The 18,503-nt window shown below is 40.2% G+C and overlaps 2 protein-coding genes across 5 annotated transcripts; both read left to right on the top strand.

The window, feature by feature from the left end:
• The first annotated feature begins 108 nt into the window (after positions 1-108).
• LOC119014626 (NACHT, LRR and PYD domains-containing protein 12-like) lies at positions 109-14,097 on the top strand. Of its 4 annotated transcripts, none has more exons than XM_037089971.1 (12): positions 109-183; positions 2,238-2,300; positions 2,661-2,963; positions 3,915-5,649; positions 5,743-5,916; positions 7,726-7,899; positions 8,059-8,232; positions 9,588-9,761; positions 9,904-10,077; positions 11,566-11,739; positions 12,351-12,397; positions 12,727-14,097. In XM_037089971.1, the coding sequence occupies exons 1-12, from the start codon at positions 132-134 to the stop codon at positions 13,272-13,274; spliced, it is 3,792 nt and encodes a 1,263-aa protein (XP_036945866.1). In that variant the 5' UTR covers positions 109-131; the 3' UTR covers positions 13,275-14,097. The 4 variants fall into 4 exon arrangements, with proteins under 4 accessions (XP_036945866.1, XP_036945867.1, XP_036945868.1 ...); XM_037089972.1 differs by having other exon boundaries at positions 120-183; positions 2,238-2,297; XM_037089973.1 differs by lacking the exon at positions 109-183 and adding an exon at positions 956-1,028 and having other exon boundaries at positions 12,727-14,095.
• Positions 14,098-15,857: 1,760 nt separating this feature from the next.
• LOC119014627 (cytochrome c oxidase assembly factor 3 homolog, mitochondrial) lies at positions 15,858-17,630 on the top strand. The gene is made up of 2 exons (XM_037089975.1): positions 15,858-16,086; positions 17,121-17,630. The coding sequence occupies exons 1-2, from the start codon at positions 15,909-15,911 to the stop codon at positions 17,225-17,227; spliced, it is 285 nt and encodes a 94-aa protein (XP_036945870.1). The 5' UTR covers positions 15,858-15,908; the 3' UTR covers positions 17,228-17,630.
• Positions 17,631-18,503: the final 873 nt, after the last annotated feature.

Below are 18,503 nucleotides of genomic sequence, written 5' to 3'. Positions count from 1 at the left end.
AGCTCTTCTTAATGCTGTTGTTTTTATAACACAGACCTATAACTGCAGCCGCGAGTGATCATGTGATTATCGCGGGCCTTGCGACTCCAGCTGCACCGTGGCGGACTCAAAACGTAACCGGGGGTTACCGGATGATGGATGGCGGAGCCGTAACGCAGCGGACAGTATCCAGTGGAAATTCAGGTGCGGGCTGGTCTTCACACTGTTTTGTGTGTGTGTGTGTGTGTGTGTGTGTGTGTGCGTGCGCGCGCGTGCGTGCGTGCGTGTGTGTGTGTGTGTGTGTGTGTGTGTGTGTGTGTGTGTGTGTGTTCCTCCCAAAATGCAGTACACTCTTTTACATATTATTGTGGTACAAACATTTACCCGCCAGTGTGGTGGATAACCTCCGCAATTTACTCGCCAGACAGAAAATTTACCTGCCATTGGCGCTTGGTGGGTGTTAATTTCAGACCCTGGTGTGGGGTGGATGTGGTGAATAAAGGCACAAAGGCTAATTATTGCATTAAGTCTCCTTCCCTTAAACGTTAATGGGCCATCATAGAGGAGGTAGCATGATCAATTACTGAAACAACACTAATAATAGTGACACAGTCAGTGAATTCAAAGTAAAAAGTGGGATCTGGAGTCAAAGGTCTGTGGGGGAAACACCGATTTGTCTGGGTTCAGATGCAGAAAGTTGTGGGGCATCCAGCAGTATAAGTCAAGTATGCCTTGACAGAAGCGACAGCTGAGGTTGGAGGTTTTGAGTGAGACATAACACTGATTGTGACCAGCATAACAGTGAAAGTGTTGTGTCTACGGATGATTTGACTGCACGGAAGCATGTAGATTGAGAATAATAAAAATACCCATCCTGCATGAGGAACTTAAGGCAGTCTTGTTTGAGGAACAAACAATACATGAGGAACTTCCAGGTTCCTCCTCTTTTCTCTGTAACTTGCCCTGGCCTGTCAGGAGTTATAACACAACACAGATCCAAGCCCTCGACCTGGAGAAGGTGTTTCAAGCTCAGACTTCTGTCTGGAAAGGTAGGTCTTGTTTTGCCACTTACTGCTTTTGCAGACTAACCCATAAGGAGTGTTTACAATAGGCTTGGATGTCAGATCCCCTGCAGAATCATAGCTTTCTTTAGAATATACTGTAGACAGTTTTGGTTATCATTCACATCCAATTTGATTACAGTCATAAAAAGTTTGAAAAATGTCACAGCACAAGCGATAGCCAGCATTCGGAATGGGATTGTGTACATTGGACCACTGTTGCTTTTTCTTGCAGCTTTTTGGGAAATCATCTTGTTTGCTTTCTTGCTGAGAGTGGTATGAGAAGACTGATACCACGTAGCTCAACCAAACTCTCAAGATTGGAAACACATTTTTTTTTTATTTGCCTGCATGGTCAGCATGTATGAACATAAGCTTACAAACCATTTCCTCATATATATGTGCTTAGTGGCTTTCTATGGTTCTGTGTGATTTTTGCTGCGACCAGCTGTTTTGACAACAGCCCAACGATGCTCAGTAAGATCCTGGAATAACTAACTTCCAGTCATGTTTCTGGAACCATACATGGATAAGAGAATAACCTGTGACATGCTGCATTTCCATGATGGAAGACTTCATCTATTGCCCTCCTCATGTACCCCTTTACATTATTCTTAGTAGGTGCCCAGAATGCTAATCTTTCCATCCAAATGATTCAAAAAGGTTTAAGCAGGGCAAATGTTTTCAATTTATAATCCATTTTTCATGTTGCAGGATTCACAGGAGAGATGCTTTTCTGTTTCTTGTACACAGCCTTCCTCCCATTTAATGTGCCAAGCTGAATCCTTAAAGCTCAGAACATTTGCTTGGTGTTACTACTACTACTACTGGTGATTTGAATCAGTGGTATTCTAACTGAGGTCAAGGGTGTGGCTGTTAGTTAATAGTCACACATTTTGCTTATGGTCATGCATGAGGAAGTGGAAGCCCCCGAAGTTGAGAAAGGTGTCTTGATTCTGGTTCCCATATGTAAATTACTTTCTGAAACAGTGCATTAATGATTAATATTGTAAGGGAGTTAACAGGGGTTAAGTTTGTCCAGCCTGGTCCATGTACATTGCAGCCATTTGATATTGTTTATTTCCTTAAACACATTCATTTTTTCTTGTATAGTGTAGATATGGTGGTTACAGTTCAACAAACACACACTTTTATCTTTATACTGTTAAAACTGTCATTTATGTGTGACTACTATAGTGACTACAACTACATGGAAGCAACCTACAAACTCTTCAGAGTCACCATTCAAGGATAAAGGTGGTCAGTATTCAATACTAACGATTTTAAGTGTTCCCTCAATTTAGCAAAAAGTGGGCTATGTTAATTAAAACTAGCTAAATACTATAACTTGGAATATGCAATGTTCATCATTCTTTTGTAAAGTCTCTTTAGAGACTTGTATGGGAGTACAACATTAAAACTGCTGGACTAACTGTTTCGTAAATACACACATCATCAATAAATGGTAACAAGTTTAGTTTCTATTATGTAATGTTTAAAACATTAATACCAGAGTTGGTTCGTGTGCTCATACTGTAGTATAGCTTTAAGTGTACATAACATGCATCTGTGTATAAACTGATGTTAATGATTGCACCCTTCTCGTCGTCTGGTACCAAGGTTTATTGGTATCGCAGCGACAGGAAACCATGGCAACACCTGCAGAGCTGCTGGCAACCTTAGAGGATTTGGCAGAAGGAGAGTTTAAAAAGTTCAAATGGTTCCTGCAGCAGGCTGACATCTTAGAAGGCTTTCCGGCAATTCCAAGGAGCCATTTAGTCAGCGCAGACAGGCTGGACACAGTGGATGAGATCATTGACACCTATGACAAAAAGGCAGTGGAGGTCACCATCAAAGTTTTGAAAGAAATCAAAAAGAATGACTTGGTGCAGCGTTTGTCAAATATCAACTCAACATCCAAAGGTAAGTACGATGAAATTAGAAATATCCAGTAAAGTAAGAAGAGTATGGAGGCTGTCTGGGGACATTTGAGAACACATAATAGTTTAATAATGTCTTTGCCTCATTGTCTTAATTGAAAAAATATGAATAATAGTCTTACATTACTAATGTAAGCCAAGTAAATATGTAAGTAAGTGTAAACAGCTTTTTAAATATGGTTACAGTCCTAACAATAGTTGAATTATAGGCATTTAATCTTGAAAGTATAATTGTTTTTTATGGCATAATAAACACCATCTCTCCTTTTTTCTCAAATGTCACCAGAAGAAGAGAGTTACAAATCAGAGTGTTATGAATTACACATTGTAACAACCTGTGACCATAATTAAGATATACAACTTGCACCATCCATGAAATAACACTGCTCATGTCTACCTATTCTATCACTACCACCTCTAAGCAAGTGCACTGACACCTCAGTTAATATGCCATCTTAACTAACTTAATAACTGTAGTTTATCTTTTTTTTAAAGCATGTACCCAAAACAACAGTTTGTATATCCGCATAAATGAGACTTCCAGTTTCCCTTTTTTAATGGAAAGTACAGACCACAAACTATTCGACTGATAGCTGTTGTCTGAGAGACTTTTATAAGTGCAGGTTTTTGGCCGAGACACAGACGATGTGAGGTGGCACAATAGTCGGCCTTTGCTAGACTTTTAATCTCATGTCTGGGCCCTTAAGGATGTCAGTTCATGGCTCAGATTAAATTATATTACAAGACTATGAGTTAAGCAAGGTGACACATCCAGGTTATTCCACAAAGCCTCAGCAAATTTCATACATTGTTTCTTTGGCTAGATGTTGGGGATGCAAATGTGAATATATAGTTTGTCAGTGTTGTGTTGATTGTGTCCATTTATCTGGAAATATTGCATTACTATTTGTATATCTGTTGTTTATTCTTTCAGAGGCTCTCACTGATTGCCAGCGCAAACTCAAGTTTGACCTGAGGAAAAAGTTTCAGCACTTGTTTGTTCAGTCCACAAAATCTGGGAAGCAGATGTTGATGAATGAGATCTACACTGAGCTCCATATCACAGATGAAAATTTGGAGCGCACTGTCAATATAGGAAACTTACTTGAACTCTCGCCTGGTCAAGATGGATCACTTAGAACATTAATGTTGAAAGGAGTGTCTGGTATTGGGAAAACAGTCACGACACAGAAGTTTGCCCTGGATTGGGCTGAGGACAAAGTTAACAGCAATATACTGTTCATCTTTCCATTCACTTTCCGAGAGTTGAATTTGCTGAAGGGGAAGAAATACAGCTGGCTGGATCTGCTTCATCACTTCTTTGCTGACACCAAAGGAGCAGGAACATGCAGATTCGACAAATTCCCGATTATGTTTATCCTTGATGGTCTGGATGAGTGTCAGCTTGCTTTGGACTTCCACAACAACGAGATCCTGACTGATGTCACTGACTCAGCTTCAGTGGACGTGCTGCTGACAAACCTCATTATGGGGAAACTCTTCCCTTGTGCCCACGTCTGGATAACCACAACTCCTGAGGCAGCTGGTCGAATCCCTCGAGAGTCCATTGACATGGTGACAGAGTTGAGAGGATTCTCTGATCCAAAGCAGGAAGAGTACATCAGGAAGAGATTCAGGAATAAGGAACTGGCCAGCAGAATCATCTCCCATATCAAGAGATCACGAAGCCTGCACATCATGTGCCACATCCCTGTCTTCTGTTGGATGACTGCGACAGTTCTGGAGGATGTGTTGAAAACAGGTGACAGAGGAGAGCTTCCCAAGACTCTGACTGAGATGTACATACACTTCCTGCTAGTTCAGACCAAACTGGCAAATGTCAAACATCATGGAAGAGCTGAGACGGATCCAATCTGGAGCACAGAGACCAGCACAATGATTCTGGCCCTGGGGAAACTGGCTTTTGAGCAGCTACAGAAAGGAAATCTGATCTTCTACGAAGAAGATCTAGTGGAGTGTGGCATTGACATTGGAGCCGCTTCCAAGTACTCAGAAGTCATCTCAGAGATCTTTAAAGAGGATCGAGGGCTGCACCAGGACAGGCAATTCTCCTTTGTCCATTTTAGCTTTCAGGTGTTCCTGGCTACTATTCATGTCATAGTGTCATTCATCAACTCAGGTATCAACCTCCTGTCTGAGGAACAATCAGCCTCCAAACAGTCTGTGCTCACCACAGAGCAATCAGCAGTAAACCAACTCTACCAGTCAGCAGTCAACAAGGCTATGCAGAGTTCAAATGGACACTTGGACTTGTTCCTGCGCTTTCTCAGTGGTCTTTCACTACAAAACAACCAAGAACTACTCCAAGACCTATTGAAACAACCAGGAAGTAGCCTACAGAGCAATCAAGACACAGTTCAGTATATCAAAAAGAAGATCAGGGAGAATCCCTGTCCAGAGCGATGCATCAACCTGTTTCACTGTCTGAATGAGCTGAAGGATCAGTCTCTAGTTGAAGAGATCCAACAGTACCTCAGTTCAGGATGTTTGTCCTCAAACAAACTGTCTCCTGCTCAGTGGTCAGCTCTGGTCTTCATCTTACTGTCGTCAGAGAATGACTTTGAGGTGTTCGACCTGAAGAAATTCACTGCTTCAGAGAAGGGTTTTCTGAGATTGCTGCCAGTGGTTCAGGCTTCCCGTCTAGCTATGTGGGTTTGCAATTTAGTACATATTAAAAAATGTAATATTATGTTCTATTTTTAGGTTCTTGCTCATTCTTTCGTTGGTTATGACATCTTTAGGCTGAGTGGCTGTAATCTGTCTCTGAGAAGCTGTGAAGCTCTGGCCTCAGTTCTTGGCTCCAAGTCTTCTTATCTGAGAGAACTGGACCTGAGTTACAACCCCATAGTGAATCATGGTTTCAAGGAGCTCACAAGGGGGTTGACGGATCCACAGTGCAAACTGGAGACTCTCAGGTCTGCTTGCTTTATTGACGTAACATTTTACTTCTGTTTGTTAAGGTTATGTAGGTATTTAATATATAGTGTTACACCTCTTAGTTTTAGTTCATTTTTAGAAATGATAGTGATGTGAGATATATTATCTGAAATAATCTGATCTGATGAAATATATTATCTGCTGCGAAATATGTAAAAGGCGTTCACCATCCTCAAATGACACATCATTATTTAATCAGGCCTCAACAATTTATTGAAAATCGTGAAAAAAAAAAAATGCTGTAAGCTGCGGGAATGTGATGATATCTACCAACCTGTCATGTGGATATTTTGCTCAAAAAGTTAATGGATGAATGTATTCTGTTTTCTAGCCATGTCATTAGATTGTTCCGTTTAGTTGGTTGCTTTCTCTATGGCTCATGCCTTCGCCAGAGCTGATCGCAGCCATTCACCGGCTGTGTCATGGCACGTCTCAGCAGTGTCTCTGCTCCATGGTAACCACAAGAAAAACACGTCTGACAACCACTGAACATACAGATCGGAAAAAATAATATATCTGTTACACTGACACTTTTTGTGACTCCCGTATTTCAGCCACCTGCGTGCCCTGGAACATCCACAGGGAGGGAGGGATTCCTACTAGTTGCTCTTTTGTTTTGCAGTTGTAAATTCCAATGGCTAATATTAACACATGCCCAAGTCAGAGCCTACTACTTTTATTATGCTGTAGAAGGGACGCAGAAGGACCTTAAGTCAAAAGTAAAAACTAAATAAATGCTGTCCACATGATATTTATTATCAAAGAACATTGTTCAGGTCATCTTTTTCTTTTCTTTTTAAATTAATATTGTGATGATTTCGTACAGTGAATTTTTGATGTCCTTACATTCATGTGTCAACTAGATCCAGCAGCAAAATATTTTGGTAACCAGTGTAAGCACAAAGTTTGGTGCAGCTGCCCATGGTTCCCAGATGAGCTATCCTAATGACTTAGTGATCCCCTAGCTTCCTACTACTTTTAGATTGAAATAATCTTAGATACAAGATTTAGATTACATTTAAATCAACAGGTCCCACAAAGGTTTCCACTTTAGTTGTTTGGGGAGAGTTCCTCAGCAAAGCTGTTTTATGGGACAGTTCTGTCACAGTTCTGGAACCTTCCCCATCCTTTTGTCTTTTTCATTTGATTTAGCTCACTGACAGTGAACTCCTGTCTAAAAATAAATATAGTCGAGGGAGTGTGATCAAAGTGAAATCACTTGGATCTTGGATAGCCTGATGTGCCAGATGGTTTGTTACACAGAGCCGCCTGGGTAGGAGACACGAGAACCTATTTGGAAAAAGGCAGGTCAAAAAATACTCTGCAGGTGATTGGATGAACCATCTGTCTGTCACCAACTGTCACAAGCTGCCTATAGCCAACCAAATGGACAGTAGGACAGGGCTACCATCATTTTCCTCTGTAGTTTTTATATAACTGATGCTATAGCAGCTTCTTAATAAACCTAAAAAGTTGCCATTGTTGTTTTGTAGGCCACAATAATTTCTCACTGGTCATCGCATCTCAACCATGCCAGTAGCTGCTAATTCTTCCTCATGGTTTATCTTTTGATCTGAATTACTGTGTGTTTGATGACAGCACAAAGCCTGCCCAAAAAAATTTATTTGTGAGATCACATAATCCTATGAACTGCAAATCCATCTGCTTTACAAGGTTAGGAGCAGATAGCTATCAAGTATGCCTAGAAGTATGAAGGCCGTGAAAGTCAGCATCTTATAAGTAAAAATAAATAAAACTGCCCATCTTCATCTTTTATTGTTCTTCAGGCTGAGTAGCTGTGAGCTGGAATCCCAGAGTTGTGAATATCTGTCTTCAATCCTGAGTTCCCAGTCTTCCAGTCTTAGAGGGCTGGACCTTACTAACAACTGTCTGACGGATTCAGAAGTGGAGCTGCTCTCTGTAGGATTGGAGAGTCCACACTGTAGACTGGAGACCCTCAGGTCAGCCAACACAATGACTGAACACTTAAATGTGTTTGAAGTCATTTAAATTGTGACACTCCCTAGTGTTAGCTGAAAATATTGTTCATGCAAATACAGACACCTACATTATGTCATTTTGAAATGTGATATTTGTCTCCAACACTTCCTATTCTTTAGATTGATTGGCTGTGGGCTGACATGGAGAAGGTGCGATGCTGTGGCCTTTTTCCTTAACTCCCAGTCATCTTGTCTGAAAAAGCTGGACCTTAGTATGAACAAACTGCAGGATTCAGGAGTGCAGGTGTTCAGTGCTGGACTGAAGAGTCCACACTGTAAACTGGAAACTCTCAGGTCAGCAGGTTTCACGAAAACTTCTCACTTGGCTGCCATGTTGAAAAAGGGATGTAAGGAGGATGGAAATAGACTCAAAAGCACTAAGATGCATGTGCAGCTGTCACAGCTAAGCAAAGAACAGTGTACAGTCAAGTAGTGTGTAGAGTGTGCCATCATTTCACAAGAAGCAATTCCAAAGAGTTTTGTTACTGTTTTTTTGTGATTTTTTTTTTTTTTATTGACACCATTAATTCATTACAGGTACAGTACTGGTTCAGATTTCCTCTGTTTATCACACACGTTTAATTTAGAATCTTCATTAACAAAATAATTGGGTCAACAGGGATTTGATGGACAATCATATCATATATTACTGAGGTTGTTTCATCCCTAAATTCATGCACGATTTCACATTCCGGGACCCTATGTAATAATGTTCCAACTTGTTCAGGCTGGCAGAAAGAGAAGTAGGGGTTTATGTATCAGAGGCCAAATCCTCTTCCCATTTTCTAACTACTGGAAGTTCTCCTACAGATGCATCTCTCAGACTGGCATAAATCCTAGACACTAGACCTCTGCCGGGGGAATAATTGTTCCAAATAATGACTGGGTGTGCCTAAACACCTTTCCTCTGTGGAACTCCATAATATTTATGTGCAGAGCGTAAAGGTAGATACAAGAACAAAGAAGTCTTCAGGCCCCCAAATAGACTGAGTTTGACCATATCTGCTGAAGAGCACAAATACCTCTCTCACTGCAATGCTTATAAAGGAGAGGTTTATTTCCAGATAATATATGCATGTCGTGCCATATTGGAGTCTGGAGATGCTAGTAAGTGAAATCTCTGCTTCAGTGATTATGGAGCCACCAGATATCGGATTTAGTGATTCGACCACAGCTTTGTACATGTCTGATGTTGTGAGATTGACCCTTGATCTGTTGTGGTTCAAGTCTAATAATTCATTCATATCTCCCCAATGATTAAGTAACGAGGCTACGTGATAATAATTCACATGCAGAAATCAAATCCTGAGGGTGCATACACAGAAACAAAAGTTTCTTTTGTTTTCTTTGTTTCTTAAAGTGGTACATATATAGGATACCCTGCCTGTTTATTTTTTACTGTTTTTTTCTATTGTGAAGGAGCATTTTTGATAAAGTAAAACAATGGAGCCTGTGTTTTAGTGCTTTCGCTACGCAACAATCTTATAATATTTTATAATCGGTTAACATCTATTTTGCGTAAATGTGACTCTTGTATGTGGGCCGCATCAATGTTCTTCCATCTTAAATAGTATTTGCTGGTTTATCAATAATTTGAATTTCACAACTTTAATTTTTATGATTTTTGTTTATAACTCCTTCCTCCTCAGGGTAAGAGCTTGTGACCTGTCAGGAAAAAGCTGTGAAGCTCTGGCCTCGGTTTTCACCCTCCAGACCTCCAGCTTGCGAGTGCTGGACTTGACCAACAACAGCCTGGAGGATTCAGGAGTGAAGTTCCTTTCTGCTGGACTGCAGAGTCCTCACTGTACCCTGGAATGTCTCAGGTCAGCAGAGTGATGTGTGCGGTATCATTAGAGATGGTGGTATCTTTTTTTTTAAAAAAGGTTTTACAATAATATCTTACAACAATAGTTGTGTTTGCAGACCCACCCTGTTTTTATATCATCATCATTTATTCTTATCCAGGTTGAGTCACTGTCTGCTGTCAGAGAGAAGTTGTGAATCTCTGGCCTCAGCTCTCAGCTCTCAGCCCTCCAGTTTGAAAGAGTTGGACCTCAGTAGCAACGACCTGCAGGATTCAGGAGTGAAGCTTCTTTCTGTTGGACTTGAGAGTCCTCAGTGTAGACTGGAAACTCTCAGGTTAGATTGCCATGGACACACAAAGCATCCGTCCCACACATCGCTGTTCATAGGTTTGGAATCACTGATGTTTTCCTTCTTTTCTTCAATAATAATGATTATTTAACATTGAAACAAACTATAAATCAGATACCAAGTGTACACTACATGGCCAAGAGTCTGTTAAACCCTGACCATCACGGCCAGCTTGCTGGACATCTAATCCTATAACCAATTCAGTTTGTTCAGTTCAATTCAGTTTGGACAAAGTTTCCAAGTCAAAGTACCAAGTAGCAGCAGTTCAGTTTACTAGGGTTGAGTTTGAGGTGATGTGCAGCTGTCCAAGCATTCCAAAATGTTTTGCATTTGTGCATTGCAACAAGGGTGTTGGAGGAGGATGGGGGAAAACAGAGGGACAGTTGGGTGCCGTCTGTAAAAACAACAGTGGTATGAGAATCCATGTGCTGTGATTGTAGAGCCTAGTGACACAAGCAACTTTATGGCCAATTTGTTTACCAGTCCTAAGTGACCCTAGATCATTATTGAACCACAATGATGGAATTAGGCTCTAATTATTTTTATCTAGTCTTACAAAGGAAAATGACAAAAATAATAGTAATGCATGGTGACATGAATAAGTAACTTTAATCTGATGACTGGTTTGGAAATATTAATGCGTTAGATTACTCGTGACTGAAAAAAGTGGTCAGATTACGCCTTATTAAGTAACGCGTTACCGCCATCACTGCTAATGACACTGAGGTAGGACCTGCTCCTGTTTGGATCTACATAGAATCTGATGCTCAATCACATGCAGGTACACATCAAGGCCACCTCCAGTCACCGCATGACTACAAGAACATCTACTTAGGTCAAAGCGGTAACAAGAAAAATGTGAAACAGTTAGCTGTATGTTAGCTGCATCAGGAGAATGTTGCTGCTCCTGCAGCTCTTTTACTGGGTTGAGGGATTCTGTGCTTGTGGTACTCTGTTAGGGCCAGAACAACAGCTCTCCAGCACAAGGGCTGTGTGCTCAGTGTTATCAAGAATTATCAAGCAATATTATCATAATGAATGGAAACAACAAACATGGCTATTATTAAGATTCACCGTTGTCAAGCTATTATGTTAGTACCTTCTCTGCAATTCTTGTGCCACTTGGCAGTATTGTACACTTGACACTGATACATCAATCTGTTCCTGTTTAAATCTGCAAGGACATTTTCTTTTACTAGTGACTGGTGATTTGTCATATTCTCATTTAACTGCTGCTCATAGGCACCTTTGTGTCATTCTGCCCTTTTGATTATTAGCCTTTTTGAATCACTGCACAACATTTGATTCTCCTTGTCCACATTTTTTTTTGTTTTTGCAGTTGTTGTTTTTGCAAACCATTCATACAGTATACCATCTATTTACAAAGATGACTTTCTACAACCTCAAAGCAAAAAAAGACCATTCAAAAATATTGTAAACAACAGATACCTAACTGTGCATCACTGTTAATAGGCTGTCAGGCTGCCTGGTCACAGAGGAAGGCTGTTGCTCTCTGGCCTCAGCTCTGAGCTCCAACCCCTCCCATCTGAGAGAGCTGGACCTGAGCTACAATCATCCAGGAGACACAGGGGTGACTCTCCTCTCTGCTGGACTGAAGGATCCACAGTGGAGACTGGAAACTCTAAAGTATGGCTCACTGAGGGCTGATAGATTACAAATGGTCCTTGACAGGGGCTGAGAAATTTTAAACCTTGATGCAGATGTTACATGTAACAGTTATTACAAGTGATTTTAAATTGGGAACAATCGTTAAAAAAACCATCAGACAAACCTTTACGGAGAAAACAGGCAAACTGTAAAATCATTGCTTGTATACTGTGACTTTGGTGAGAACAGTGATATTAGCAAGTTGTGTAGCACTAACTTGAACTCTTTAACTCTTTTTTTCATTTTAAAGATTTCTTTTCTGATGATGTTCTATTCATACAGTCACAGACAGTATTATGGTTGCCCTCAAGCGCAAAAACACAATGACATTTCAGAAACTATATCTAAGAAAACAACAAAACCATGAAACAGCATTATAGAAAACACAACATCAAATCCAAAAACCCAACTGTATGTTGATGTGTTTTTTTAAATGGTGTGTTTACTGTTTTGCTGTTGCGCTTTAGGAAATGTAGTTGTGTTCTCCGTGATGCTGTTGGGTTTTATGGAACGCTGTTTCCTAGTTGTCATTGTGTCTGGACTTCAGGGCCTCAGCAGATTTGTTTTTGATCCTTGTTCCATTCTTTCAGAGTGGACCATGGTGGAGAGCAGAGGTTACAACGTGGCCTGCAGAAGTGTACGTATTTTAGTGACTACCACTGACTGTATAAAATATTGTATATATTGCACACAAACATACAGTAAGACAAATTATAGTCTCTTAAATACATTCTTTTAAAGATAATACATTACACATTTTGTCAGTGGATTCATATGAAATATTAGCACATTGTCACATATATTACCAAGGTATTGATTTGGGGTGATGGAATATAGAAGTGACTGCTTTGTGCCTGTTCATAACACAACATTACAGTATAAGTGTATGTGTGCACTGTATATTGTAAATGTTAGACTATAACAAGTGTGTTCTGTAGCTTTATCATGTTTTATTCTTTCCATCAGATCGATGTGAACTCACACTGGACCCAAACACAGCACACAGACAGCTTAAACTGTCTGAGGACAACAAACGAGTGGATTATGTGGAGGAGGAACAGTTCTATCCTTTTCATCCAGAGAGATTTCATTGCTTAAAACAGCTGCTGTGTAGAAACGCTTTGACTGGGCGCTGTTACTGGGAAATTGAGATTAAGGGACTGGTTGACATAGCAGTGACTTCCAGGGGAATCAGCAGGAGAGGACGTGGTTTTGATTGCACATTTGGGGTGAATGGCAAGTCCTGGAGTCTGCTGTTCTACGTCATGCACAATAACATAGAGACAGAGATACGTCGCCCTCACAAAGATAGTAAAAAGGTAGCAGTGTATCTAGACTGGCCTGCTGGCTCTCTGTCCTTCTACAGCGTCTACTCTGACTCACTGGCACACGTCTACACTGTCTACTCCAGATTCACTGAACCCCTCTACCCTGCGTTTGCATTTGAGTTTTCTTCTGTTGGGCCGAGCAGGTCATGGATTGGTTCCTCACTGTCTCTGTGTCAGAAAGATTAGGGAACAGAATCTGTCAGACAGAGTGCAGAATTCTGATGCTGTTAGGAGTGTTATCCACTCTAAATCTCCAGAAGAATTGTTTCAGAAATACCAAACCCAGTTCAGGGTGACTTTTAGGAGTGTTCATTTTGCATTAGCAGTAAGTTAATGCAGCTCCACTACAGACAAGAAACAGTGAAAGATGATTCAGTGAGATAAAACAATGGATTATATGCATGCCGTACATGGAAAGATAAACTGAATCCAGCAGAAGAATGCTTTACTTAATAGTTACTTATTGTAAGTACATTAAAGGGCTTTTGCATAAAAAAATGATGACCATAAATATATTAAAAACTCGGGTTTGTAGTGTCAGGCGAGCTATATTACGAAAAGATTTCTGTATAAAAATGACTAGATGTTTGTTGCACATTTCTTTCTACAAATAAACAAACAAACAAAAAAAAGCATGGTACAAATATGGCCAGAAGTTGTATCTCTTCTGATACAATGATCTTTTTTCACACACTTTTTTTTTTCAAATTTTTGTTCACCAAGTATGTTCATGTGTAGATTCTTTTTATTCTATTTCTTACCTTTTGAATTATTTTGTTTATTTTTCACTATTGTTACAGTTTTTTAAAATACTACTATCCTTTTACTGCTGTGGCAAAGAAATTTCTCTGTTTGTCGGACAATAAAGAAATACTGATTCTGATTCCGATTGTGGCAATGCAATATTTATATGACATAATCACAGTACTGCATTGCAGTATTACAGCAATCTTTGCATTGTATTTACAATAAAATTGCAATCTTTTTGACCAACAAAACCTAGCCGTTAAAAAAGGAATTCATTTCTACCCAATTTTATACATTGAATATGTAACATGGCCTCATGAAGCCAAAACAAACCAAATCAATCTTGTCTATATTGGCCAAAATCAAAATCACATTGCCTCAGTGGGCTTTACAAGCTGTAGAGTGAATGACGTTGAACCCTCTATCCTTAGACCCCTTCGAGTGAGGAAATACCTGCCGTATAGAGAAAAAAGAAAAAAATTAACTTTTAACAGGGTTAAAGATGGAAGAACCCTCAGGAAGAGCCACAGAGGAGGGATCCCTCGCCCAGGGTCGACAGACACGCAATAGATGTTGCATAAATAGAACAAAACAACAAAATCACAATTTACAATTTGCATTGACATAATATCTGATACAGTTTATATCATATATGTAAAGTGTGGAGATCCAGGAGGACGACTGAGCAGGCCGAGGCATCAACAAGTGTTAACTGAGCCACACAATCTCCTGTCCACCGTCATGACCTGGAAGAGGATGGGCCATGTGAGATAATTAGCAGTAAAAAAGAAAACATCAGAATGACAAAGCATCAAATTTTACAGAAGTACAGATAAAGAGATTGTAAAACAGAGGACAGCAATGATCCAGCAGAGCCCAGGGTATGATGATCCAGATCCATCAGTATGTGAGGCAGCAGGAGCCAGGAGAGGTAAATGTTCCCAGGGGCCCCTGGTCCATCAGAAGGGAGCCTGAATGAAAAGAAAGGAGGAGGATATAGAGGGTGGAAGGTGGGAGTGTGACACAACGTTGGCACATGTTCTATTATGGATCCCATCGAATTTCTTGCAAGACCAGCCGTCTGCCTGTGGCTGGTTGGCTTAGTGGTTGCGTTCTCTTGACATGACTCTAAACTGTTTGTTGTGAGCACAAGTCAGTTAACCCACCAAACAAATCCAAACTGCCCTAGTAGGTACAACATACCAAATGTATAAATCACACACGCACAAATCGTACCTCGAAGTTGTGGAACAACTGGGAAAAACGTCACAATGAGACAGTCACAATAACTGACTGAAAATGAAATGATTTATTATAAAGCAAACACTAAGAATAAATAACCACAAACGTAAAGTGTGTCTTTTAGTATTACCAGTAGTGTCAATGTGAATGTGTGAGCATTACGAGGTGTGCGCTGTTTTAGTGTCAAAAAACCAAAACCGAAGCGAAGGCGTGTGGACGCTGGCCGACGCTGGTCCAAGTGCGAGAGAGAATGGGCTCAGAGCAGGACCGGGCTGGCCCACCATGTGGGAGCGCTCAAGTGTTTAATGAGGGTGGAAATGCATTCAACACATTCGGGAGAACTCAAGGATACACATGGTCAGTTCGCAATAAATCTCAGCAGGGAACCTTTAAAAAAGAGGAAAGCGGGTGTAATATTTTCCAGTCTTATTTGACGGATGATACACAGTATGTACAATCTATGTTTCCAGGTAGTGACTCTGGTGTTTACTTTGGATTGAAATAACCATGCAATAAAAAAAATAAAAAATAAAAAAAATCTCAGACTAAATTGCACGAGTATAATAAGTATATACACGGACAGCAGTTGATAACACGAATAAAATAAGAGAAGCAAAAATACTGAAAGATTAAAAAAAATAAATAAATAGTAGGATCAGATAGTCTCAGTAACACAGGCCTGTAAGACCTATAAGATCAGTACTCTCAGGTTTTCATGCAACAGCTCAACACATCCCGTACAGCAGGTGGCGCTGTGGTCCTTCTCGTACTTTTTTCTTCCGGTTCGGGGGCAGTTCACGAGTCCAGGCAGCTGATTACCCAAACAAAGTCATGGCGGAGACGGGAGCGGGAGCGGGGGGACCTGGCAAACCGCTGCCGACAGCGGCGGAGAAACAGCTCCTCCGCCGCCGCCGACAGGAGCTCGACTACTGGAAGAACAACGCAGCGCGGCTCGGCCGCCGGAACCTGCTGACGGGCCTGACCATCGGAGCGTTCGTGGTGGGCATGTGTATCCTTCACACGGTGTCAGCGTCCGTCACTCAGGGGCTCAGAGACAGGAAGCAGTTTGTTGGAGTCAATGTAAAAGCAACGTTATTTCTGTGTGTTATCTACGACACCTACACCCACAATATGTTGTGCATTTCGAAGCATTTCATACGTTTTTAATGCTGTTAAATTAAAATGCCCTCTGTTGAATGAATGGATGTAGAGACAGAAGTTATCTTTGTGAAGACAGGGTTTCAAATTGAAGTATATTTGTTGATTACATATATTTGTTTCAGTTTCTACATTGTTATTCAGATGAAATATTTTTTTTTAAATCCTACATGTTTAAGATCAGCAAATACTGAACATAGTGTGTCCTATGGGAATTAAATAGTTTCATGAAAAAAAAGTCTATCCTATTTTTAGTTTTCTTCTAGACTTAAACTGTATCCTCAATTCTGGAATGGCATCATCACCATCATCATCACATCATGTATGTATATAACTCTGGAAGATTCATCAGCAGGCACATACAGTCAGAGCTTATGTTAACCATGTAGTCCTGTACTAATAACACATTTGGCTTGACAGTCAAAAACTTGAATTTTTCTCAGTTTTATAGTCGGAGCACTGAAACTTGGGTTGACTCAGATGATGACCAGTTTCGTGGCACTGCTTAGTGTTAGTGTTAGTGCAGATGAAACATCCTGGCTGTGGGAAGATTTACTTCGTTGCACAGTTATTGTTGTAATCTGTCACCACATTTGTCTGGTATTCTGGTAAGAAGAATTCTGCTATCTTTAAACGTCGTCCTGACATTTATATGTTTTGATGTGAAAATGATTCATACTTCACAAAAGTGTTTAATCAGTCCAGTAAATTGCCTCTGCAGGCAACAGGTCTGTCTCCAGAGGAATAGTTTCCAGTCTTGGATTCAGTGAATGAAATAAAAAAATAATAATAATAGTAATTTTGCATCTATAAACCAAAAAAGTTAAGAAGGTACATTGTTGTTTTTAAAGTGTCATCATATTTTCCCTTAATGTAGTTGTCCAGTCAGCTACACCATCCTGTCTGTCAAACAGGAGAGAATCATGGAGGAGCTGGATGATGAAGCCAAGATCCACATCGTCAGAGGGCCACGGACCGGAGCCAACTCCTGATGACACTGACCATGAACGGTCCTGGCCTGCCTCCTCTCTGAGGCAGGCTGAGCGGGCAGGGCTTATGTTTGATTCCCATAGACTGTATGGTGCCTGAAGCGCTGGCTTGTGATGTGTCACAATTTCTGTTTCAAAAATGTATGAACATCTGTTATTGACATTGTACATTTTGTTTGTTTGTTTCCATTTGATTCAAATGAAATGTAAGCTTAACCCGGAAAGTCAGTGGAACATTGCACCGCAGGTCTGCAGGACGTGTAAGAATGTGAAATTTCTTTTCAGGCAAGCAATTCTGTGTATAGAGATAATAAAGTTTCCAATGATGGTGCATAATGCAAATTGAGCTTTTTTGAAATATGTAACTACTTATTATATATATTAACATTATAACATGATCATTTTATTGGAATTGTCTTTATTTCTTAAGATATATGATTCTGTACACTGCCAACAGATTGAAGGAGAACTACCCCTTTTATGTTTGTAATACCATTATGGAATAAACACAAAATAATAATACACTTAAATACATTTGGGTCAGATCACCCACTGCTAGGATTTAATCTTTTGAAAATAATTTAATTGTCACTACACGACACAAAATTGCACAATACTCTTGTAGTTTTTAAGGCTCCACTCAAAAAAACTCAAATATACTAAGTAATGATTAAATGATCAAGTCATGAAACTATTCATGCTGGAGTGTTGAGGTCAGTAACCTCCCGGCCTGAGGAAAGAAGCTGCAATTTAGTGAGAAGGTTCCTCGAACAGTGCTGCGACAACTGCTGAGAGGATACTGGTTTGTTATAGCAAGCAAAATCACTAAAGACTGAAGAAGGAGAAGGATGGGCAGTGAATCATTTTTTAAATTTAGTTATTGCAGGTCATTGTCATGGGTTTCAAACACTTCATCCATAGACAGGCAGGTTGCATTCTGTCTTCACAGCCTTATTGTTACACACACAAAAACAAACAAACAAAAAAGATTCACATTGCGTCAGAGGACAAGACAAGGTGAGTGAAAACATTTGTTAATTAAATACAATGTTTTGTCTATCAGTGGAGCATGGAGGAATGGAAATGTGTGGGTGCGTTTAAACAGCAGTCTGTGTTATAGGCAGGTACATCTGGCAGAGCTTAAGTACAGATATATGTAGGATGCTGATTACAGTTATTATGTATTGTTCTCAATGCTCCTTTCCATAACAAACACTGACGACACCATGGCAATCTCAGCTGAACCTTCCGGATGCTCCAAGAGGTTGAACTGAACAGT

This window comes from Acanthopagrus latus, chromosome 23 (genome assembly GCF_904848185.1).
Source record: "Acanthopagrus latus isolate v.2019 chromosome 23, fAcaLat1.1, whole genome shotgun sequence".
Classification (NCBI taxonomy): Eukaryota; Metazoa; Chordata; class Actinopteri; order Spariformes; family Sparidae; genus Acanthopagrus; species Acanthopagrus latus.
This window is presented reverse-complemented; position numbering and strand designations above follow the sequence as displayed.

What these genes read in the sequence shown, in the direction of transcription:
- LOC119014626 (XM_037089971.1), top strand. Translation starts at nt 132, where the DNA reads ATGATGGATGGCGGAGCCGTAACGCAGCGGACAGTATCCAGTGGAAAT. An exon ending in TATCAACTCAACATCCAAAG is followed by an intron (nt 2,964 to 3,914) that starts GTAAGTACGATG and finishes TTATTCTTTCAG; the next exon opens with AGGCTCTCACTGATTGCCAG. An exon ending in TGTAAACTGGAAACTCTCAG is followed by an intron (nt 8,233 to 9,587) that starts GTCAGCAGGTTT and finishes CTTCCTCCTCAG; the next exon opens with GGTAAGAGCTTGTGACCTGT.
- LOC119014627 (XM_037089975.1), top strand. Translation starts at nt 15,909, where the DNA reads ATGGCGGAGACGGGAGCGGGAGCGGGGGGACCTGGCAAACCGCTGCCG. An exon ending in AGCGTTCGTGGTGGGCATGT is followed by an intron (nt 16,087 to 17,120) that starts GTATCCTTCACA and finishes GTAGTTGTCCAG; the next exon opens with TCAGCTACACCATCCTGTCT.